We start from the raw sequence: 19,232 nt of genomic DNA, 5'->3' as shown, positions 1-19,232 counted from the left end.
CTCCGACCCGCGCGAGCACCTCCCTTTGTGTGGACATTGCCTCATGTCTCCTTAATTGCACACACTGTAGAAGGCAACTGCGACCTTTCCCGCACGACCAAGTCACCGATGCCGAACGGTAGGATGGAGGAGCAGCAGGACCAGGAAAGCCACCAGCCCCGTGGTCGACTACAAAAGAATTGTAGGCCAGGCCACTTGTTTAAGTACGGTACACTTACCGATAGGCCAGGCGTCTATTTTATGGTCAATACATAACGATGAATAAAGTTACTTTTGACAATTGCCGACCTAATTCTCTTTTGCAGGTGTCATTCAGGGGGACCCATTGACTTTGGTTATGGATCGAATTACAACAATGAAGGGAGGATTTGTTGCAGAGTTTTTTTTCAAATAGAAAATATAGATTCCATGTGGATTGTGTGGCTATGCATTTTATAAGTATCATGGGGGATGACTTTGCCGCCGCGCATTATAGATTTTATAAATTGACTTTACCTCAAATATGGGCTCTTTAATTTTGAGATAGATAGGAGTGTGATTGACTTTTATGTGTTCATTGACTTCTACCAATTCAGCATACACAGATAATGTGAACCTAGACCACTAAATTGGTCAACACATGTACCCATCCATGGGGCTCGGAAGATAGTCGAGTGGCTCATGTGCTGCCGCCTGCTTGCAGAGACGTGTACGGTGAGAAACTAGGTATAGACTGAACCACACAAGGGACTGTTGCCTATGTTTCCACAGCTACTCTTTTTTTGCAGAAGAAATATTGGTCCCTTAAGCACTTTGTGGAAAAGGATCCGGAAATTACTCTCTTTCTACCCCTCTCTGGAGTAGCTGCTGATCACCTCTGTGAATTAGATGTTCTCTTAACTGACAAGATGGAAACCCAGAGGCCCCTGACTCCTGGGAATATAATTAGGGGCAAATTTACTTGCCCAAATAGGCCTATAAACACCTCCAGGGACATGTTGAGGCCTCTCCAGTCTTCATGTGGATTTGGAAAGGTGGCAAACTTGGAAAACACAAATTCTTTGCTTGGTTTCCTGGCCGTTAGAGATAGATTATGCATAAGGAATCTTCTCAAGAGAAAGACAATGCATCTCGATAGCTATGCTTGTGTACTGTGCACTCAATGCCCACAAGAGACATGTCTCCACTTGTTCTTTGGATGCAGATTCAGCCAAGCCTGCTGGAACCTTCTAAACATTGATTGGGACATCACTCTTCAACCCCTTTGACATGTTGATGAAAGCTAGAACAGACTTCGGAAGTCATATCTTCAGGGAAATATTCATCTCGGCCTGCTGGACAATTTGGAAGTTAGAAATGGTATCATCTTCGACAGCAAAGCAACCTCTTTAGTTGATTGGAAAATTCTTCTAAAAGAAGAGCTTGGCCTGGTTTGCATCAAGGCTAAGACGAGGATTGCTGAACCCTTGAAAGGTTGGTGTGGTAGTACGCTTTAGGCTAATATTTTGCTTTTGGCCTTGAAGGCTTTTTTTCTCTCCTTGTTATTCTTTGTATTCTTTTGTCGATATCTCAATAAAAAACAAAAATATAGGTAGGGGCCTTCCCTGCCTTGTGTCAAAAAACTGTTGCCTATATAGAGACGGCTGGGATGGCAGCAACAGCTAGCCGGCCTCCAGATATGGTGCCTGGCTAGTATAGATTTCAAAACAGGCTAAGCCCGCTGGACTGGCACGGGCACGCCGCTATTTGGGCTGGTACGAAAATGGCCTAGCCTGGTACAAAAATGGCCTAGCCTAGCCTCTCCCGTGCTCGTGCCTGGGCCACAATGCCAGCACGATGGCACGACATGGGCATGACCCACTTCAGCATGCAGCACGGGGGTGGCATGACTTCGAGGCGTTGGATGGAGCGCCCCCATCCTCCTGATCGTTGGATCAAGCAATGATGGTGGGATGGCTATATAAGCCAGCGTCGCTCGCCACTCCCTGGAACCCTAGCTCATTCGCATCTTCACCCTTTCTCTCCTCACTCACTGCGGCTCCTCTCCTCCTGCGCTCGCCTTTCTCCAGTGGAAACCCTAGCTCCTCTCCTTTCTTCTTCTTGCTTTTTGGTGATCGACATGGACACACGCCACAACCTTCTATACCACTCTTCCTCCTCCCTTACCAGCGATGTAGCCTCGTTCTCCACATCTTGCCCTTGTCATCTCTATCTCATCTCCCTTGTCAACATTACCGGCGCTACAAGAATCCTGTTAATCCATAATGAAAAACTTTCGTCAGGGATCACCAAAAAACCGTCCCAATTCCACATCTGTGACAGTTTCAGATATCGTCATGGATTGAGCGTCATGAATTCATGTCTGTGACGGTTTTTCCAAAACCATCACAGATTACCAGAACCTGTGACGATCTTAGACCGTCACAGTAGAGCCCAGGCCTAGTTACCCCAACCCAAGTCCATTTTCTATGACGAAAAATAACTGTCACGGATGACTTACCACATCATCATTGACGCTTACTTGGATGCTTACGTGGACAATGACTTGGGTGATGACATCACCTTCCTAACCCATTTATTAATAGCCCAACATCAAAGATGGGCCATTTTTATAGCCTATTCTCACCCCATTTTAACAATTAGTATTCTAGCTCATAAGAAGCCTTAAAGCAAGTATAGACAACATTATAATTTTGTGAACATCAAATTATACTGAGCTTATTCCAGCATGCTAATACAAATAATAACTCGTGTTTTTGTCCAAAATTACATCAAATACAAAGTCACAAGTTCCATACAACTTAAGCTTCATATCACATTAGCTACTCAAAAACAGCAGGTTCCGACAAATGCATTTTCTGAGTTGCTCTGCTACGCTCCACTTGCCAAGTTGCTCCTCTAAAGCCCTGAAAACCGAAATATGAATACAAGAAAATAAAACACTAAAACCATAGAATTAGAGAGTTGAACTCTCTGAACAGAGCTATTTCAAAAATGTCTGCAACCTACAAGTAATTGCTCGAGTGATGCCTCACTCTTGCACGAAAAAGACAACTCACAAAATGAAACCTGTGTCAAATGATGCACTACGACAACTGAACAAAATACAGAAACTGATACTCTGAATATGACTGAGATTGACTGAACTATATTCAAAAATTCTGAAATCTGAAACAAACTGCAGAACAAAAATTCACTCACTAAAGAGGAACTATAGATGCTAATGAGAACTGAAAACTGCATGAACCGTTCTTGTCAACAGGAAAACTATCAGCAAGCTAATCTAAGCTGTTGTACCTCTACTGCCGGCTAGCTAATCTGAAGATAAAATGTAATTGCTACCTATCTGGAAATGGCACTTCAAAACTGAAAAAGCATGCCTTGCACGGAACTGCTCTGTACCATAAAGTATATGCTAATATTTCAGTATGAGCCTTTCATCGTTGACTAATCCACTGCTACTCATTTGGAACCTAATATTTGTTACTCGTTGGATACTTCAAATTCAACTAGTTGAACGAATAAATGGATTAAATTGCAAGGGAGATGCCATTTGATCAACAAATTTGGATCCAATTACCTTTAATCCACTGCTACTCATAGGCCCTGCTATGATTGAAGACTGAATCTAGAGGGCTTCGCAGAATCTGCCAAAATATACACAAAAAAAGAGATCACAGGTATAAAATTTGAAGGACAGAAATCACATGAGGGGATAGAAAAAACAGTAACACCTCCCATCGTCCTTGCTAGCTTGTCCTTGCCAGCATACCAAAGGTGTCACCTTCTGTCAAGAACCCAGGTCTTCCTAAGTTCAGGTTAGTGTCATCCATTAATTAGTACAAGGATTCAAGATTAATTACCAAATGCAACAACAAGAAACCTCTACAGAATTAAAACTCCCAAATTTTATAAGGTGTGCACGCTTACTGAATAGATCTGCCAGATTGAATCAACAAGGATATGAGAAGAGGTCTGTGGCAAGTGTCTGGTGGCTGACGCAACAAGTGAGAGCACATCTGCACCTCGCTGCGTACCTCTGTCTGAACTGTCGCTTGCACTAAGTCTCATGCCACAAGGCCACCATCGCCAGAGCTGTGCGCTACCGAGCCACATCTGCCCTTGGCCGGAACAGAGAGCCGCATGGCCGCCTCTGCCCAGAGCCCTGCGCGGCCAGGTCACATCTGCCAAGAGCCGCGCGCCGTAAGGCCCCCTCCGCCCGGAGGCATGCATGGCTAGGCCGCATCCACCAGAGATGGTGTAAGACGGACGCGGTGCCTAAGAAGGAAAGGAGCGAGGATTGTCTCCGAGTATGCGGGTGGCGACTGGTGGGGAGGAAAGGCAGCCAGCGTGGGAGGGTTAGGTTTTTCTGGGCTCCTTATATATGTGAGTAACTATTGGGCCACGGATTGGATATCCACTAAACTAAATGGGCTATTGTTGGTGATGATGCAATGTTTGTGACGTTTTCAGAAACTGTCATGAATAATCCGTCATAGATCACCAAGTTTCTTGTAGTGCGGACTCCAGCATCTCTGGGGCTCTAGGCGAATGCGTTGTGGAACCAGGGTGTTGGATCTATGTGACAACGATGTCACCGTTGTCACTGGCATCACTAGAGCTCCCACCATAGAGGTGAGCCCTAACCCAAACGCTAACCCTAACCCTACTTCTTCTTGAATCCTAACCCGAGATTTGTTACTAACCATACTTCTTTCTTCTTGGTAGCTGTTGAGGGACCGAAGGCCGACGACAGGAGATGTCGGACAATCAAGAGAACCCTGACTGGAGAACTGTTCTTTTGGTTCTAATTTTTTGAAGTGGTGATGTGGTTTTAGTGCTAAGGTACAACAGTAATCCGTTAGGCTGCCGTGCACTGTGGCACATCACTACCTAAGGGCTTTGGTGTCGTGCCTGGGCCAGAGTCTGGGCATGGTGGCACTGCATGGCACGGTGAGGCCTCCGTGCCTGATAGTGTTGTGTCGTGTAGTGCCAGTGCCGTCCATTTGGAAAACTATACTAGCTAGCGTGATGGCTCTAGTCACCGTATGAATAGACTCTATCTGTATGAATACACTCTATCTGTATGAGCATTTCCAAAAGATTGACATTGAGACGGTAAATTTCATCATAGGCACGTTGATTTCCATACCCAAATAAGCATGTCTGAAAGATTTAAAATGAGCGGTTAAATCTATACATTGACAATATCACCACAAGTGTGAAGTTGATAACTTAAACCTAGGTGAACAAGTTCAATCATAGGGAATCCAATCAATTGATCTAAGCTCTATTTGCCACTTTTATGGGCGTTGTGCAAGCATAGTCACAATTTGTATATAAGAGTGTGGCAGATGTTGTTCTTTTCTATTGTTTTTGTAAATCACCACAATCACAGACATTTTTTTGTCTATGAGTCTATGATGAGTATTCGTCATAGATGCATTTTGTTTATACGTGTCCTTGATAGTTGTCATCATACACGTGTTTTGTATATACACATCTATTGGGGGCACTCATCACAAACGCAGATTATCATACATGTTCAAAATGTGTGTGATGGGCATTAACATGTGTATGTGATAATAGGATCTGACATAGTGATCAAGGGATCTAGTTGAAAAATCTTGGTTCTCTTATTTGTAGACACTACAAGAAATATGTCATCTTTTGACATTTGATATATGTCATAATTCATACGAAATAAGTCACAGATCACCATTTATGACATAAAGTTGACGAAAACTGAAATGTCAAAAGATGCACGTCTTTAATAACAACTTTGTGACATTTAAGTGTTCATGTCATAATATTATGACATTGGTTTCCAAAATGATGATGCTGAAGAATTATGACATATATCAAATTGATGACGAGGGCCTGATTTTGGGTTTCCAAATTGATGATGCTTAGCCCTCCTTCAACTTTTGGTCTGCAGACCAGCTTCTAGGCTGCTTTTGGCTGTGTTCTTCCATTGACATTGCTTGCTCTTCAAAGACAATTTTTCCTGAACGTGTCAATCTGTTTGATCACTGCTTTGAGAATTTCCAGGGTGCATATATAAAAGGTTGGTAGTGCAGTTGAACAACATTTGTAATCTACAATCTTCCAGCTTGGTTGAGCATGGCCCAAATTCCACCTAATCTTCTCTCACACTTGTTTACTAAGGGCAGGAAGTCAATGATTCTTGATTTGGTCATTCGTGATGCCTAGGCACTTGTGATGACTTTATGAATCTTGAAATCTACGGCTTAGTCTTTTAAAGGTGTTCATAGAGATATAGAGGTAGGGTTTACATGCATATGTGTGTACATAGGGATAAGTGTGCATGCTTGTTGTGACGTCTGTATTGTTATGTTAAATTCTAAAAAAAAGATTGCTCACTCAGATTGCTGCTTTCAATCTTAAGAATTCTTTCGAGCCTTTCAAATTTGTGAGTCTAATGGAGTTGGCTAAGTCATATCCTCATGATTTCGATTCAACAAAACTAAGGATCTTGGTCGTGAGCTTAATATTTATATTGACAATGTGGGAGCTGCTGAAAGATTTGCCAACTTGAACACTATTTCCAAACTTGCTAAGTTGATGGTGGGTACAAATAAGCATTTGGGTTTTCCTTTGGTGTATCGTATTCTCAAGTACTAGTTTTTCCAGTTGCCACAACATCGGTATTGTGGAGAGGTACACCTATTACCTCATACGGTGTAAGATCTTAAACAAATCTTAGCCATTGATTTTTGATATGCATATAATAATAAAATAGTTATTTAATTAATTAAAATATTTTAAAAAAGAAAATATAAAAGGCAACAAACTAAACAAATGCATAAAATATCTACTACCCAAAAATAGCTCATTTGTTGCTATAGAAACCGATGAATGACATGCACATGCACTCAACGAAGGCATATAGGCATACGTACAGATGTAGCGTGCTATGCACAAGGCAAGGTGGAGCTGGCACCATGCCGGACCTGACACGTACAGGTACATACATGTTGGCATTATGAAAATAAATATAAATAAATAATTCAAATACCAATAGTTCAAAACAGATTTTCTCGTTGTCATGTCGTAGAAAAAATAAATACGACTAACGTTTAAGTACAATTAACGTTGTACAATAAATAATTTAAATACCAATACCAATAAGAATTAGAATACACACATACATTTGTCACGTTGTAGAAAAAATACGACTAACGTGTGGTATAGTTAACGTTGTGACAAGTTTGAACTCCTCATAGACAAATTAATTAAAAAACGTTACATATCATGTTGGACAACATGCATACAAATCCATGCCATTACATGTTTGCATGCATGCAGGTTAGATCTAATTGATATATATTTTATCTAACATTTACTTACTTTCTTATTTCTCAAAATAAAAAATTATATTTCTCTTATTACCTTATATCCATTCAGATCAACGGTCTACAATTATTTGGGTGTATCGTAGCAAAACCCTTTCAGTAATGAGAATTGTGAAGACAATACTACGAAATCGTATTGGAGATAGATTTATGAATGATTGTGACTGCTTTGTGGAACAAGAATTTCTAGCCACAATTCCAAGTCATAACGTGATCATTCGCTTTCACAAGATGGAGGACCATGCATAACCGCAGAACGAACCTATAAGAGGTAACTACTACTTTGAAAGCTTCCTTTGCTATAACTTGTTGGTTACTATGATGCTATTTTATATATTTTTCAATATTATGTATGATATACTATATTATATATTGCAACCTTAAAGTTAGTATTATCGGTTTATTGACCCAGCAACAAAGGCCTAGTGCTTTTTAAGTAACATTTTTATTTTTGAAGGTATCGCTGTCCGAGAAATGCATGTGTCCCACGCCACTCTCTTTGCTTCTTCTATATATATATGTGGCGTGTTTGATGGTCTTTCTCTATCAAAGATTTAGTGGTACGTATGGCTTGTTGTGTTTACCGTGGTGCTTGTCATGCTTGCTTCATTTTCACTATGAGTATGTTCATTTTTGTTTGGTATGTACTAGTATTATTTATGCCCGTGCCTTTAAAAAACAAGTACCTGCCATTATTTGGTCGCTGGCCGTCATCTCGTGTGGAGGAGGACGCCCATCGATGGCTACCTGCTGCTGCTACTTGATGGCCAGCAACCTATTATTGATGCCTACTGGGAGTTGGTGGCGGCGTGTTGAAGTCAAATATTAGGTATAGTTTTAGAGATTGTTTTCTTTTTTTTTTCTCCCCAATAACTTTTTAGGAGTTCCCAATAACTTTTTAGGAGTTTTTAGGAGAAATATTTAGAGAACTACTATTATAAGATTGAGAACCCATTTGAATTTTAAATAGCTTTTTGTATTTATGATAGTAAGCAATTAAAATTTTATTCACTTGCAAAGACAACAAACAGCCTGGGATAGGATTTAATCTTGTGAAAATAGGTCCAGATTAAAAGTGACAGGACCAAGGAAAACTTTGTTTGATTTACCATTGTAAAGTTACGCTAAAGTGACGCATAAAAGTGGTATGACGACCAAGAAAAACTTGTTTGAATTACCATCATAAAGTTAGGCCTTGTTTAGTTCCTAAAAAATTTTGCAAAATTTTTCAGATTCACCGTCACATCGAATCTTTAAACGTACGCATGGAGTATTAAATATAAACGAAAATAAAAACTAATTACACAGTTTGATCGGAATTGACGAGACAATATTTGTCCATGATCGGACAATATTTGTCAAATACAAACGAAAATACTACAATGTCGATTTTCCAAAAATTTTTGAAACTAAACAAGGCCCTACACTAAAGTGACACACCTCCCTCATTTCTACTCTAGGTCTGCGACTGGTGGACGTGAAGGACTGAACCACACAAGGGAATTGAAGGGGCTGTTCACTGCAATTGCATAGGGATGGCAGCATCGGCCAGCCGCGAGAGATGGAGCCTGGCCGGCGCGACGGCGCTGGTCACCGGCGGGAGCAAAGGGATCGGGCACGCCATCGTCGAGGAGCTGGCGGCGTTGGGCGCGCGGGTGCACACCTGCTCCCGCAACGCCGCGGAGCTGGAGGAGTGCCGCCGGCGGTGGGCGGAGGACAAGGGCCTGCAGGTCACCGTCTCCGCCTGCGACGTCGCCGTGCGCGCCGACAGGGAGGCGCTCATGGACACCGTCAAGGACGTCTTCGCCGGCAAGCTCGACATCCTCGTAAGCGCAGACACGAATTATTGCTAATGATGCCAGCTTATCTTGACTGAGCTGTGATGACACATATGGCAAGATGTATGTATGTGGCATCGATGGATCGTCGGCAGGTGAACAACGCGGCGCAGGTGATCTTGAAGCCGGCGGTGGAGTGCACCGGCGAGGACTACGCACGGATCATGGCGACCAACTTGGAGTCGAGCTTCCACCTCAGCCAGCTCGCACACCCGCTTCTCCGCAACGCCACCGTCGCCGGCGGCGGAAGCGTCGTGCACATCTCCTCCATGGCAGGCTGCCTCGGTGTTCCAGGGGTCGTGCTTTACAGCATTGCTAAAGGTACCCAACGGTCTTTCTTAAACACACTCTATAAATCTTTACTTGCATTGGAAGGTTATTTTTAAAAATAAAATTTAGTCTCTATGCCTTTTCACAGTCCAAAATATATTTTTTTAACGGTGCACTTTGTTTTTGGCTAACTAACAAAAATTAGGAATAGAGTATGATATTATTTTGACATTGAAGTAAAGAAGCTATATTGGAGTGCATTTTCTACCAATTAAGGTTGCTATTCATATCAACACTAAAGGATATATATAAAGAGGCTCTTGGATTGCTTGCTTGAAAATTTTATATTTATATACATGTGCAAAAGATGTCATATCTCCTAAAGAAAATTCTACTGAAATACGGCTCCATTTGGATCTTTAGAATTGAAATCCATTCTAATAATTATAATTTAGACATAGATAAATTAAGCTAATATAGTTATACATAGATTATATTTGTATGTGACAATTAGGCATAAGAGCTAGGGTGATATTTCTGCTTTAGGGGAGTGAGTCAAAGAGTATGCTACAAGTTGCAGAGTTGAAATATATATAGCCTTATAGAATCAATTTTCATCACACACCTTATGGAAGTCTATATGTGAACTTTGAAAGTTGTGTAACATCATATTCAAAGGCCTTGTTTAGTTCCCACCAAAAACCAAAAAGTTTTCAAGATATTCCTCGTTACATCGAATCTTGCGGCACATGCATGAAGCATTAAATATAGACGAAAACAAAAACTAATTACACAATTTATCTGTAAATCATGAGACGAATCTTTTGATCCTAGTTAGTCCATGATTGAACAATATTTACCACAAACAAACGAAAGTTCTATAGTAGCGAAATCCAAAAACATTTCACATCTAAACAAGGCCTAAGCCAAATAGTCTAGTACATTAATTACATTTCAATTTCTCCCAAACGAAAGAATCCAAACGATCCTATATATAATAAAATAGAAACGTTACATAATATATACAAAAGAATTGCCTTACAAGACAAATAGTTAGTGTGCATAAGTACGTATGATTTTGATGTCCTTACTCCAAATATTTATTCAACGATGAAATGTAATAGACCAGATTTATTTAAACAAAACTAATTAACCAGCACGTGCATGTAAATATACCAAGTATTTGCGATCGTACGTGTTTACAAACTTCTAGACTTTATTGTACATTTTGAATCGTGTTTGTTATGCATGGGTCTTCAATTTTATTGCGTGCTGCACACAGGAGGAATGAACCAGCTCACAAGGAGCCTGGCTGTTGAGTGGGCCCAGGACAAGATTCGTGTGAACTGCGTCGCACCAGGGATGGTCAAGACTGACATGGTTATTAAAAACGTACGTACGTGAGATTGACAACATGGACTACTCATTTAATTGTTTATCTTTATTTTTTTATTATTAGATCTTGTTTAATTTCCAAAAATTTTTATGTTCAACTACTGTAGTACTTTCTTTAGTATTTGACAATTATTGTTTAATAACCACGAACTAATTAGCCTAAAACAATTCGTCTCGCAAATTATATGTAATTAGTTATTATTCTTTATCTATATTTAATGCTCTTAAAAGATTCGATGTGATAAATAATCTTAAAATTTTTGGGGAACTAAACAAGGCCTTGTTTTATTTACCATCACTACCAAAATGGTAGAGTTCTCCTAGTGTTTTTAGTTAGTAATAAAACACTACCACTAGTCAAACACTAGGGAATCCTCACTATGAGGCATTTACTAGGGAAAGTTTATACTAAATTTTAAATGCTAGTCAGGCTAGAGAAGGGCCACCAGAAGAGGATCCCCTGCCAAATGAGCTTGAGCTGGAGCCGGTGATACCCTTTGACTTCACGGGTCTTGGACAACCTGTTGTTCAACAGCAACCTAATGACAATCTCGACAATGGCAACAATCAGCAGCTGAATGAACCTGGTCTCCCAGAGCAGCAGAATCAAGGCCCGGCTCAAGAGGCCCAGCAGTTTCAATTGCAGCAAAATAACCCCTGGGAACCATGGGCCCACTGGCCAGAAGCTGCACAACAACAGGCCCAACAGGCACAACAAGGTGGGCTCAATCTCAATGTTCCACCTCAACACGAACCACTAGAGCTCAATCTTAACTTGGACCCTCTTGAAGTCATCATTGACCCAGCTGCTCCACCAAATGATTTCATTGAAATCAATGACTTTGCTTAGGAGATAGAGATGATTATTCGCCAGCAGCCCCAACAGTTACAGAATCAACCTCTCAATCTGGGTAACAACAATGAAGAAGGAGTGCTTGTTAATGGTTTCCCCCTGCCCAATCTGCCTGACCTCATTGGAGAAGAAGTGCCAATTGATCAGATGATTGACCAAGTCCTGGAAGAGCAGCAGCTGCCAATGCAGAACAATGAAGAGGAACAGGATGAGTTCAAGTTGACTTGGAACAGCTAGTTGGACCAGGGGAGGAAGGATTCCCCAACCATCTTGGTGGTGGAATGCAGCTCCCCCTGAACCCCAATGAGAATGAATTAATGCAGCTGGCTGATGATCACATTCAGGAACAGTTAGGGCAACTTGAAGCTGCAGACATGGACATTGACCAAATGCAGTTCCCTGGCCCACAGGAACCAAACGTTCATCAAGCTGCTCCTGGACAACTAGAGCACGATAACCAACCTCAGATTAACAATCTCAACCTGCAAGTTGGCATGCTCTTATGCCAGAGAGGCAGTGGGCCTCCATCCACCGAAGCCTTGCAGAAAGAAGGAATCTGAACAAACACATTCATGCTTGGGAGCGCATGTTGCAGCAAGGTAACTCTGAGAGTTCACATGCAAGCATTCCCCCCAATTGGATCCCTTTTTTCATGTCGCTATTGGCTTCTACAGATCACTTTGAATGGACCAAGGACCTTCTACGCACTGGGATGACTGCCCTCTTTGATGATGACAAGGGTATGATTTCCTTACCACTTCCAAAAAAGCCTTCAACAGGTCAGTCGGTCTGTTTAACTGAACTTGACAATAACTCTGCAGAAAAGCAAACTGAGGTCAACCAGTCACAGCAAAGCAAGGATCGTGGTACCACAGATAAGAGGAAGGTGCCAACAAAGATGGCAACGCCCTTGGTGGACACGCAGGTACGTAGAAGTGAAAGGGTTAAGAAAGGCAACAAGGGATTTAAAACCCCCGGATGCCCCAAGATTAATTGTACTGCATGCTCTCCCACACCACCGTCACTTTCCTCTAAAACTATTCGTAACCTTGGCACGCAGTTCTGTGGAATGGAGTACGAGGAGCTGGCAGATGAGCAGCTGATGAGGAAGGATATGAAGGCAGACAGAGCACTCAAGAAGAAACTCAGAAAGGAGGATGGTAAAGAGGACAAGGAGGACGAAAGGAATGAAGAGCAGCAGGAGGACTGAAGCACTGGCCGACTCTCATGATAAGAAAAGGCCTTTGATTCTGCTTTTATAATAGTTCTATGTCAGCAACATTCAGTATGTCATTTTGTACCAGAGACAGTTGTACCTTGCCACTTCTTTTGGGTAGAGACACCTGGGTAACGTATGTTAGGGCTATGGCAGCAATAGATGATACTGGCAGTTTAAAAGCCTGGTTGATTTTGGTGCAATGCGCAAAATGTTGGACCTTTATGAAAAAGATGATGCGGCTTTGTTCTGACTGGGTATATGTTGTGATCCACTCAACTGCTGTCATCTCTGGGTTTATGTCGCTCATAAGACCCCGCAAGCTTTTAACGTTACGTTCCAACCATGAATCCGAACTCTACTAGAAGCTGGAAAGTGGCAACCTGGAATATCAGGGGAGTTAACTCCTCCTGGAAATGGAATGCAATAAAGAACAAAATCATAGAAGCTCAATGCGACATCCTTTGTCTTCAAGAAACAAAGAAAGAAAATTTTGACATTACTTTTATCAGAAATTTCTGTCCACCCTCATTTGATTCCTTTGAATTCCAGCCCTCAGCTGGTGCCTCAGGGGGAATTCTTGTAGTATGGAAAAGGTGTCTCTTTTCGGCTGCCAAAATCTCAAGTGCCTCCTATGAAATAACCTTGGATTTCTACTCAAGAGTCGACAATTCCAAATGGTCTCTAACCTGCATCTATGCTCCATATACAGCAGACAACAGAAGCAGCTTCCTCAATTGGTTCAGACATATTAACATCCCAACCGGCTATGACTGGGTATTTCTTGGTGACTTTAATTTGATAAGGAAGGTTGAAGACAGAAACAAGCCCGGGGGTGATCTTAACGATATGATGAGTTTTAATGCTGCCATCAGTCAACTTGGTCTCACTGAAATAGTGCTACAAGGAAGAAAGTATACTTGGTCAAATATGCAACCATCACCCCTATTACAAAAATTGGATTGGGTCTTCACTTCAAGCAACTGGGCTATTTCATATCCCAACACTTCAGTCAAGGCTCTTGACATGATACCCTCCGATCATTGCCCCTGCATTGTGTCCATCTCTACTCAGATCCCAAAGAGTGCAATTTTCAGATTTGAGAATATCTGGCTCCAACGCCCAGAGTTCCAAAATATTCTAGTACAGAGCTGGGAAGATCCAGTAAACACAACTGATATAGCAAAAACTGTCACCTTAAAGTTCAAAAAGCTAAGGTCAAAGCTGCGAGCATGGAAGGCCTCTCTAGCTAATCTCAAAGCCCTAATATGCAATGTCAGAAGGGTCATTCTCCTCTTGGAAGTACTGGCTGACAACAGAGACCTAGAACTCATGGAATGGAATTTCAAAAAAATCTTGGAAAGACATCTTCTAAACCTGCTGGAAAAGCAAAAAATCTACTGGAAACAAAGAGGAAATATCAAATGGGTAAAATTGGGAGATGCTGGTACACATTTTTTCCATGCTAATGCAACAGTCAGACATAGGAACAACCTAATTTCTCAGCTCTTCACTGATGACAACAATGCAGTAAGTACACACAAGGATAAAGAGGCTTTGTTATGGAATGAATATAAACAAAGACTGGGTCAAAGTGACTTCAACGGATTCACTGTAAATGTAGACCAACTAATACAGAGAAGCAGCAATCTGGAGCAACTAGAAGATTACTTCTCCAACAGTGAAATTGACAAAGCTCTGCCTAATTTCAAATCCCCTGGTCCTGATGGTTTCAACAATGAGTTCCTAAAAGGGAGCTGGGCTGTCATCAAGCAGGACTTCTATGACCTGTGCAACTCCTTCCATGATAACAGATGTTGCCTGCAAAGCATTAACTCATCTCTTATAACGCTCATCCCCAAGACCCCCAATGCTAAGACTGTAAATGACTACCGACCAATCTCTCTCTTAAACTTGTCTGCCAAGCTTATCACCAAACTTCTAGCCAATAGATTGCAGCCTGTGATAACTGACTTGATTCACAAGAACCAGTACGGCTTTATCAAGGGAAGAACCATTCAGGATTGCCTAGCATGGGCGTTTGAGTACCTACATCTATGTCATCAGTCAAAAAAAGAAATAGTTATACTCAAGCTCGACTTCGAAAAGGCGTTTGATAAAGTTGAGCACCAGTCCATGCTAACTATAATGCAAGCGCATGGCTTTGGTCAGAAATGGCTGCAATGGATGAAGTCAATTTACTGTACAGGGACTTCGGCTGTCATCCTCAATGGAGTACCAGGGAAGACCTTTCACTGTAAAAGGCGGGTCAGACAGGGAGACCACTGTCACCACTTCTCTTTGTGTTGGCTACAGACTTCCTTCAGACTCTTATTAATAAAGCAAAAGAAATGGGTCTTCTACGCTTACCAATCCCTCTACAGTCAAACCATGATTTCCCAATACTACAATATGCAGATGACACACTCCTAATCATGGAAGGAGACCCCAGACAACTATTTTTTCTCAAAACAGTTTTGCACAGTTTCTCTGAGTCCACTGGGCTACATGTTAACTACAAGAAATCTATGATGGTGCCCATTAATATCTCTGAAGAAAGGCTTGATCATCTGGCCAGAACCTTTAGATGCTCCAAGGGAACCATGCCCTTCACTTACTTAGGTCTGCCTCTTGGAACAACAAAACCAAAAGTTCAGAACTTTCTTCCGTTAGTAAATAAGTGTGAAAGGAGGCTTGGAGGCATCTCAACCTTGCTCAATCAAGCCGGAAGACTTCAGATGACCAATGCTGTGTTGTCATCCCTGCCAACCTTCTACATGTGCACTCTTGAGCTGCCAAAAGCAGTAATAAAGCAAATTGACAAATACAGAAAACACTGTCTATGGAGAGGATCAAGCACTCTCAACTCTGGGGCACCAAAAGCTGCATGGGATATGGTCTGCACAACAAAGGAAGAAGGGGGACTCGGAATCATAGATCTTCGGTTGCAAAACCAGGCTCTGCTCATGAAAAATCTAGACAAATTCTTCAACAAAAAAAATGTCCCCTGGGTGCAGTTAGTATGGGAGAAACATTACTCAAATGGCAAGTTGCCTAGCAATACAAAAAGGGGTCCTTCTAGTGGAGGGATAATCTAAAGCTTCTTCAAAAGTACAAGGACTTCACAACACTAACCCTGAAGGATGGACAATCATGCCTTTTTTGGAAGGACAATTGGCTTGCTCAATCGCTTGAACAACAGTTCCCTCAACTGGCATCATTTGCAAAAAACAAAATGATCTCGGTCAACAAAGCCTTCAACCTCAGCTCCACCTCATCTCTTCTTACCATACCCCTTTCGCAAGAAGCGTATGATCAATTCTTAACCTTATTACAGATCATGACAAATACAACACTAAGTGATTCGAGCGACACCTGGAGAATTTGTGCAGGCTCCGGAAACTACAGCTCAGCAGTTATTTACAGAAGGTTGATAGGGCATCAGCATACTGAACCTGTCTACAAATGGTGCTGGAAATCATATTGCCAACCCAAGCACAAAGTCTTCTGCTGGCTACTGATCAAAGATAGACTCAACACAAGAAATATGTTGAGAAGAAAATATATGAACTTACAGACCTACAACTGTGAATTATGTACAAATGCTACTGAGGAAACCTTGCAGCATCTCTTTTGGGAATGCCCATTCGCGCAGCAGTGCTGGGGGTCACTCAATTTACAGACAGTTCCTCAAGGCAATACGTTCGATAATGTTGAGGCGCTAAAAATCCAACTGCAATCACAGTTCTTCATGATAGTGATTATTCTAATGGCTTGGACTATCTGGAAAGCCCGAAATGAAATGATCTTCAACAACAACCAGATGAGCATGCAGCAGTGCAAATGCTTCTTTCAGCGGCAAATCAGATCTGTGGCCTTAAGAGTTAAAGACAGCCTCTCTGAAGCGTATGAACAATGGACACAAAGACTAGAATTGACTCTTGCCTGAGTTTTATCTTTTTTGATTCTTTTTTTGTATCCTAGATCTCTTTCGCTCTTTGTTGTAACTCTCACTTTTTTTTTTGTTGTAACTTAACTTACCTGCCTTTAATAAAATTCCTGTAGGGGCCAAGGCCCCTCCAGTTCCCTAAAAAAAAAATTAAATGCTAAAACACTAGAAGAGCCCTATATTACTAGGAGAAATTGAAAAATCTAGGTTGTGTGGGTTGTGCATGAGCCATGACAGAGATCGATCGAGGTTGATCAGCTCCAGAATCCCATGCATATGGTTCAATGGTTGTTTATTGCCGTAGTAATCTGTCTCTGAGTTCGGCATATGCAGCAGATAGCAAACTCGGAGGCCATGGAGCACAGATGTCAGCGGATTCCACTGCGTCGCGTCGGGGAGCCGGCGGAGGTGGCGTCGGTGGTGTCGTTCCTGTGTATGCCGGCGGCCTCCTACGTCACCGGCCAGGTCATCTACGTCGACGGTGGCCGAACCATAGGCGCTTGACCTGCTCATCAACCCCACTCGATCGATCGGCACCATAATAAGAGTGGGTTTATATTAATTTGTACCAAACTTGATGTCGTAATGACTGTAAATTAATGATATCCTTATATTATCAAATATATATTCCCTTGGTGTAGGGGAATTTACGTACGTGTCCAATATGTAATAAAAATACCTCCATGAATTGAAAAATGTTTAGAGAAAACCCTGCATTGTGAGGCGGTGATGAATGGACGTTCCACCAAGAGAGGCTACCAGCCAATAACCCCCAACAGGCGAAGAAATTAACAATGGCATTATTGGCAATTGTGCACATGGCGATCACTGATGAAGTAGCAAATTGTGATCTTATATATATACCCCTATATATATCCCTATCAAATTAACATGTGGGCCGTGTGTTTTTTTTTTTGACTTATGGAAGCTAGGGCCGGGGCCCTGCAGGAGATTTATTGAAAGAGTTTTGGTATGAAAGTACAAATTACAAGCACCGTCCCCTCTCTTCTCTCAAGGGAATGTGGGCCGTGTGCTACTGATATGTTACTTTTGTGTATATATTGATGCTGGACAATTTGGATATGTTATGTATCTAAATTTCTATATTTACCAATTCAAAATGATCATTCTTTTCCTTACGTTTCTCACTCTTACCTTTTGTCTGTGTATTCCTCACTCTCACCCTTGTCGCTTGGAATGCACTACTTTTTTCCTTATGTTTCTCACTCTCCCCTATTTGTTTATTTCTCACTCACCTTTTTTCCCCTTGCGTTTCTCACTCTCCCCGGTCTATCTATTATTCATCCTCACCTTAATTTGTCACTTTGAGTTTACATATATGTGCTTGCAAAACTTCCATTAGCATCATATATACCACTCGTGTCATATAGTATGGCTGTCTAAGTTCACATCGTGGAGCGCGTGTGTAGATGTGTGCCTCATCTTTAATCTTTAACCTTTCTTAAACTCACGATATAGCTGCAAAAAAGATAGATAACTATTTGAGTTCAATCAATCTCTTGCCATTTTCAAATATATGGGGATTAAACCGTACAATTTCTTATCGGCTTAGCAATTATATGGTTTAATAACTTTGGGCCAGCAAAATTAAATCCATTTAAAACGCGTGGCTCATCAACATTGGTACTGATACTGGACAATATATAAATTATACTGGACAGGCGTTGCTGTGCGGTGCAGCAGCCGTGTGCATGGTGCATCTTTGCTGAAGACTCTATCATGGAGTCTAAAGTTATTTATTACCTCGAACAATATGAACTTAGAGTCTAAATAAGACTTGGAGTCTTAGTTTTTCTACCTCTTTCTTCAATAAATATGGTGCCACATCAGAAAAATACCATAAATAATATGTAATTAATTATCTTGGATTTTGTGATAGAGTTTTGCATTGTGAGTGCCCTAACTCCATTGACTACTGGACTTAAACAGAGCCACACAACGGACGACTGTCACATCATCTTAATTCGCTACGGCTCTGAAGTTAATTATATATTTGACTAATTGTTCATCACCTGGCATATATATAAGCGTGGTGCAATGGCTGATAATAATACAGGATCCGAAGACCACAAACACCGTGCGTGCACATATAGAGAGCGCCGGCAATATGGCAGCAGCGACGGTCAATAAGGAGCGGTGGAGCCTAGCGGGCGCGACGGCGCTGCTCACCGGCGGGAGCAAGGGCATCGGGCATGCCATCGTGGAGGAACGCGTTTTTTTTTTTCCCTTAAGGACATATGCCCTCACTCTCTCACCTATTGGATTCGCATTGAGAAGTGTGCAAACACCCATCTCAAAGCAGATTCGCATTGAGATGTGTGTTTGTACACTTCTC

At 41.6% G+C, this 19,232-nt stretch overlaps 2 protein-coding genes across 3 annotated transcripts; both read left to right on the top strand.

Annotated features, from left to right (window-relative positions):
• LOC8082053 (tropinone reductase homolog At2g29360) lies at window positions 8,828–17,530 on the top strand. Of its 2 annotated transcripts, none has more exons than XM_002451164.2 (4): window positions 8,828–9,181; window positions 9,289–9,514; window positions 10,746–10,855; window positions 17,213–17,530. In XM_002451164.2, exons 1-4 carry the CDS (start codon window positions 8,891–8,893, stop codon window positions 17,378–17,380), a joined length of 795 nt encoding a protein of 264 aa, XP_002451209.2. In that variant the 5' UTR covers window positions 8,828–8,890; the 3' UTR covers window positions 17,381–17,530. The 2 variants fall into 2 exon arrangements, with proteins under 2 accessions (XP_002451209.2, XP_021316503.1); XM_021460828.1 differs by having other exon boundaries at window positions 17,210–17,530.
• On the top strand, window positions 11,300–13,148 carry LOC110435360. Its single transcript, XM_021460829.1, has 4 exons — window positions 11,300–12,310; window positions 12,386–12,451; window positions 12,533–12,636; window positions 12,772–13,148. Exons 1-4 carry the CDS (start codon window positions 12,214–12,216, stop codon window positions 12,919–12,921), a joined length of 417 nt encoding a protein of 138 aa, XP_021316504.1. The 5' UTR covers window positions 11,300–12,213; the 3' UTR covers window positions 12,922–13,148.

The sequence above is a fragment of the Sorghum bicolor genome, chromosome 5 (genome assembly GCF_000003195.3).
Source record: "Sorghum bicolor cultivar BTx623 chromosome 5, Sorghum_bicolor_NCBIv3, whole genome shotgun sequence".
NCBI lineage: Eukaryota > Viridiplantae > Streptophyta > Magnoliopsida > Poales > Poaceae > Sorghum > Sorghum bicolor.
The sequence above is the reverse complement of the archived record's forward strand: the minus strand, read 5'-3'. Positions and strand labels throughout refer to the sequence as shown.

What these genes read in the sequence shown, in the direction of transcription:
- LOC8082053 (XM_021460828.1), top strand. Translation starts at nt 8,891, where the DNA reads ATGGCAGCATCGGCCAGCCGCGAGAGATGGAGCCTGGCCGGCGCGACG. An exon ending in CCGGCAAGCTCGACATCCTC is followed by an intron (nt 9,182 to 9,288) that starts GTAAGCGCAGAC and finishes GATCGTCGGCAG; the next exon opens with GTGAACAACGCGGCGCAGGT. An exon ending in CTGACATGGTTATTAAAAAC is followed by an intron (nt 10,856 to 17,209) that starts GTACGTACGTGA and finishes CGGCATATGCAG; the next exon opens with CAGATAGCAAACTCGGAGGC.
- LOC110435360 (XM_021460829.1), top strand. Translation starts at nt 12,214, where the DNA reads ATGCCAGAGAGGCAGTGGGCCTCCATCCACCGAAGCCTTGCAGAAAGA. An exon ending in GGAGCGCATGTTGCAGCAAG is followed by an intron (nt 12,311 to 12,385) that starts GTAACTCTGAGA and finishes TGGCTTCTACAG; the next exon opens with ATCACTTTGAATGGACCAAG. An exon ending in CCTCTTTGATGATGACAAGG is followed by an intron (nt 12,452 to 12,532) that starts GTATGATTTCCT and finishes ATAACTCTGCAG; the next exon opens with AAAAGCAAACTGAGGTCAAC.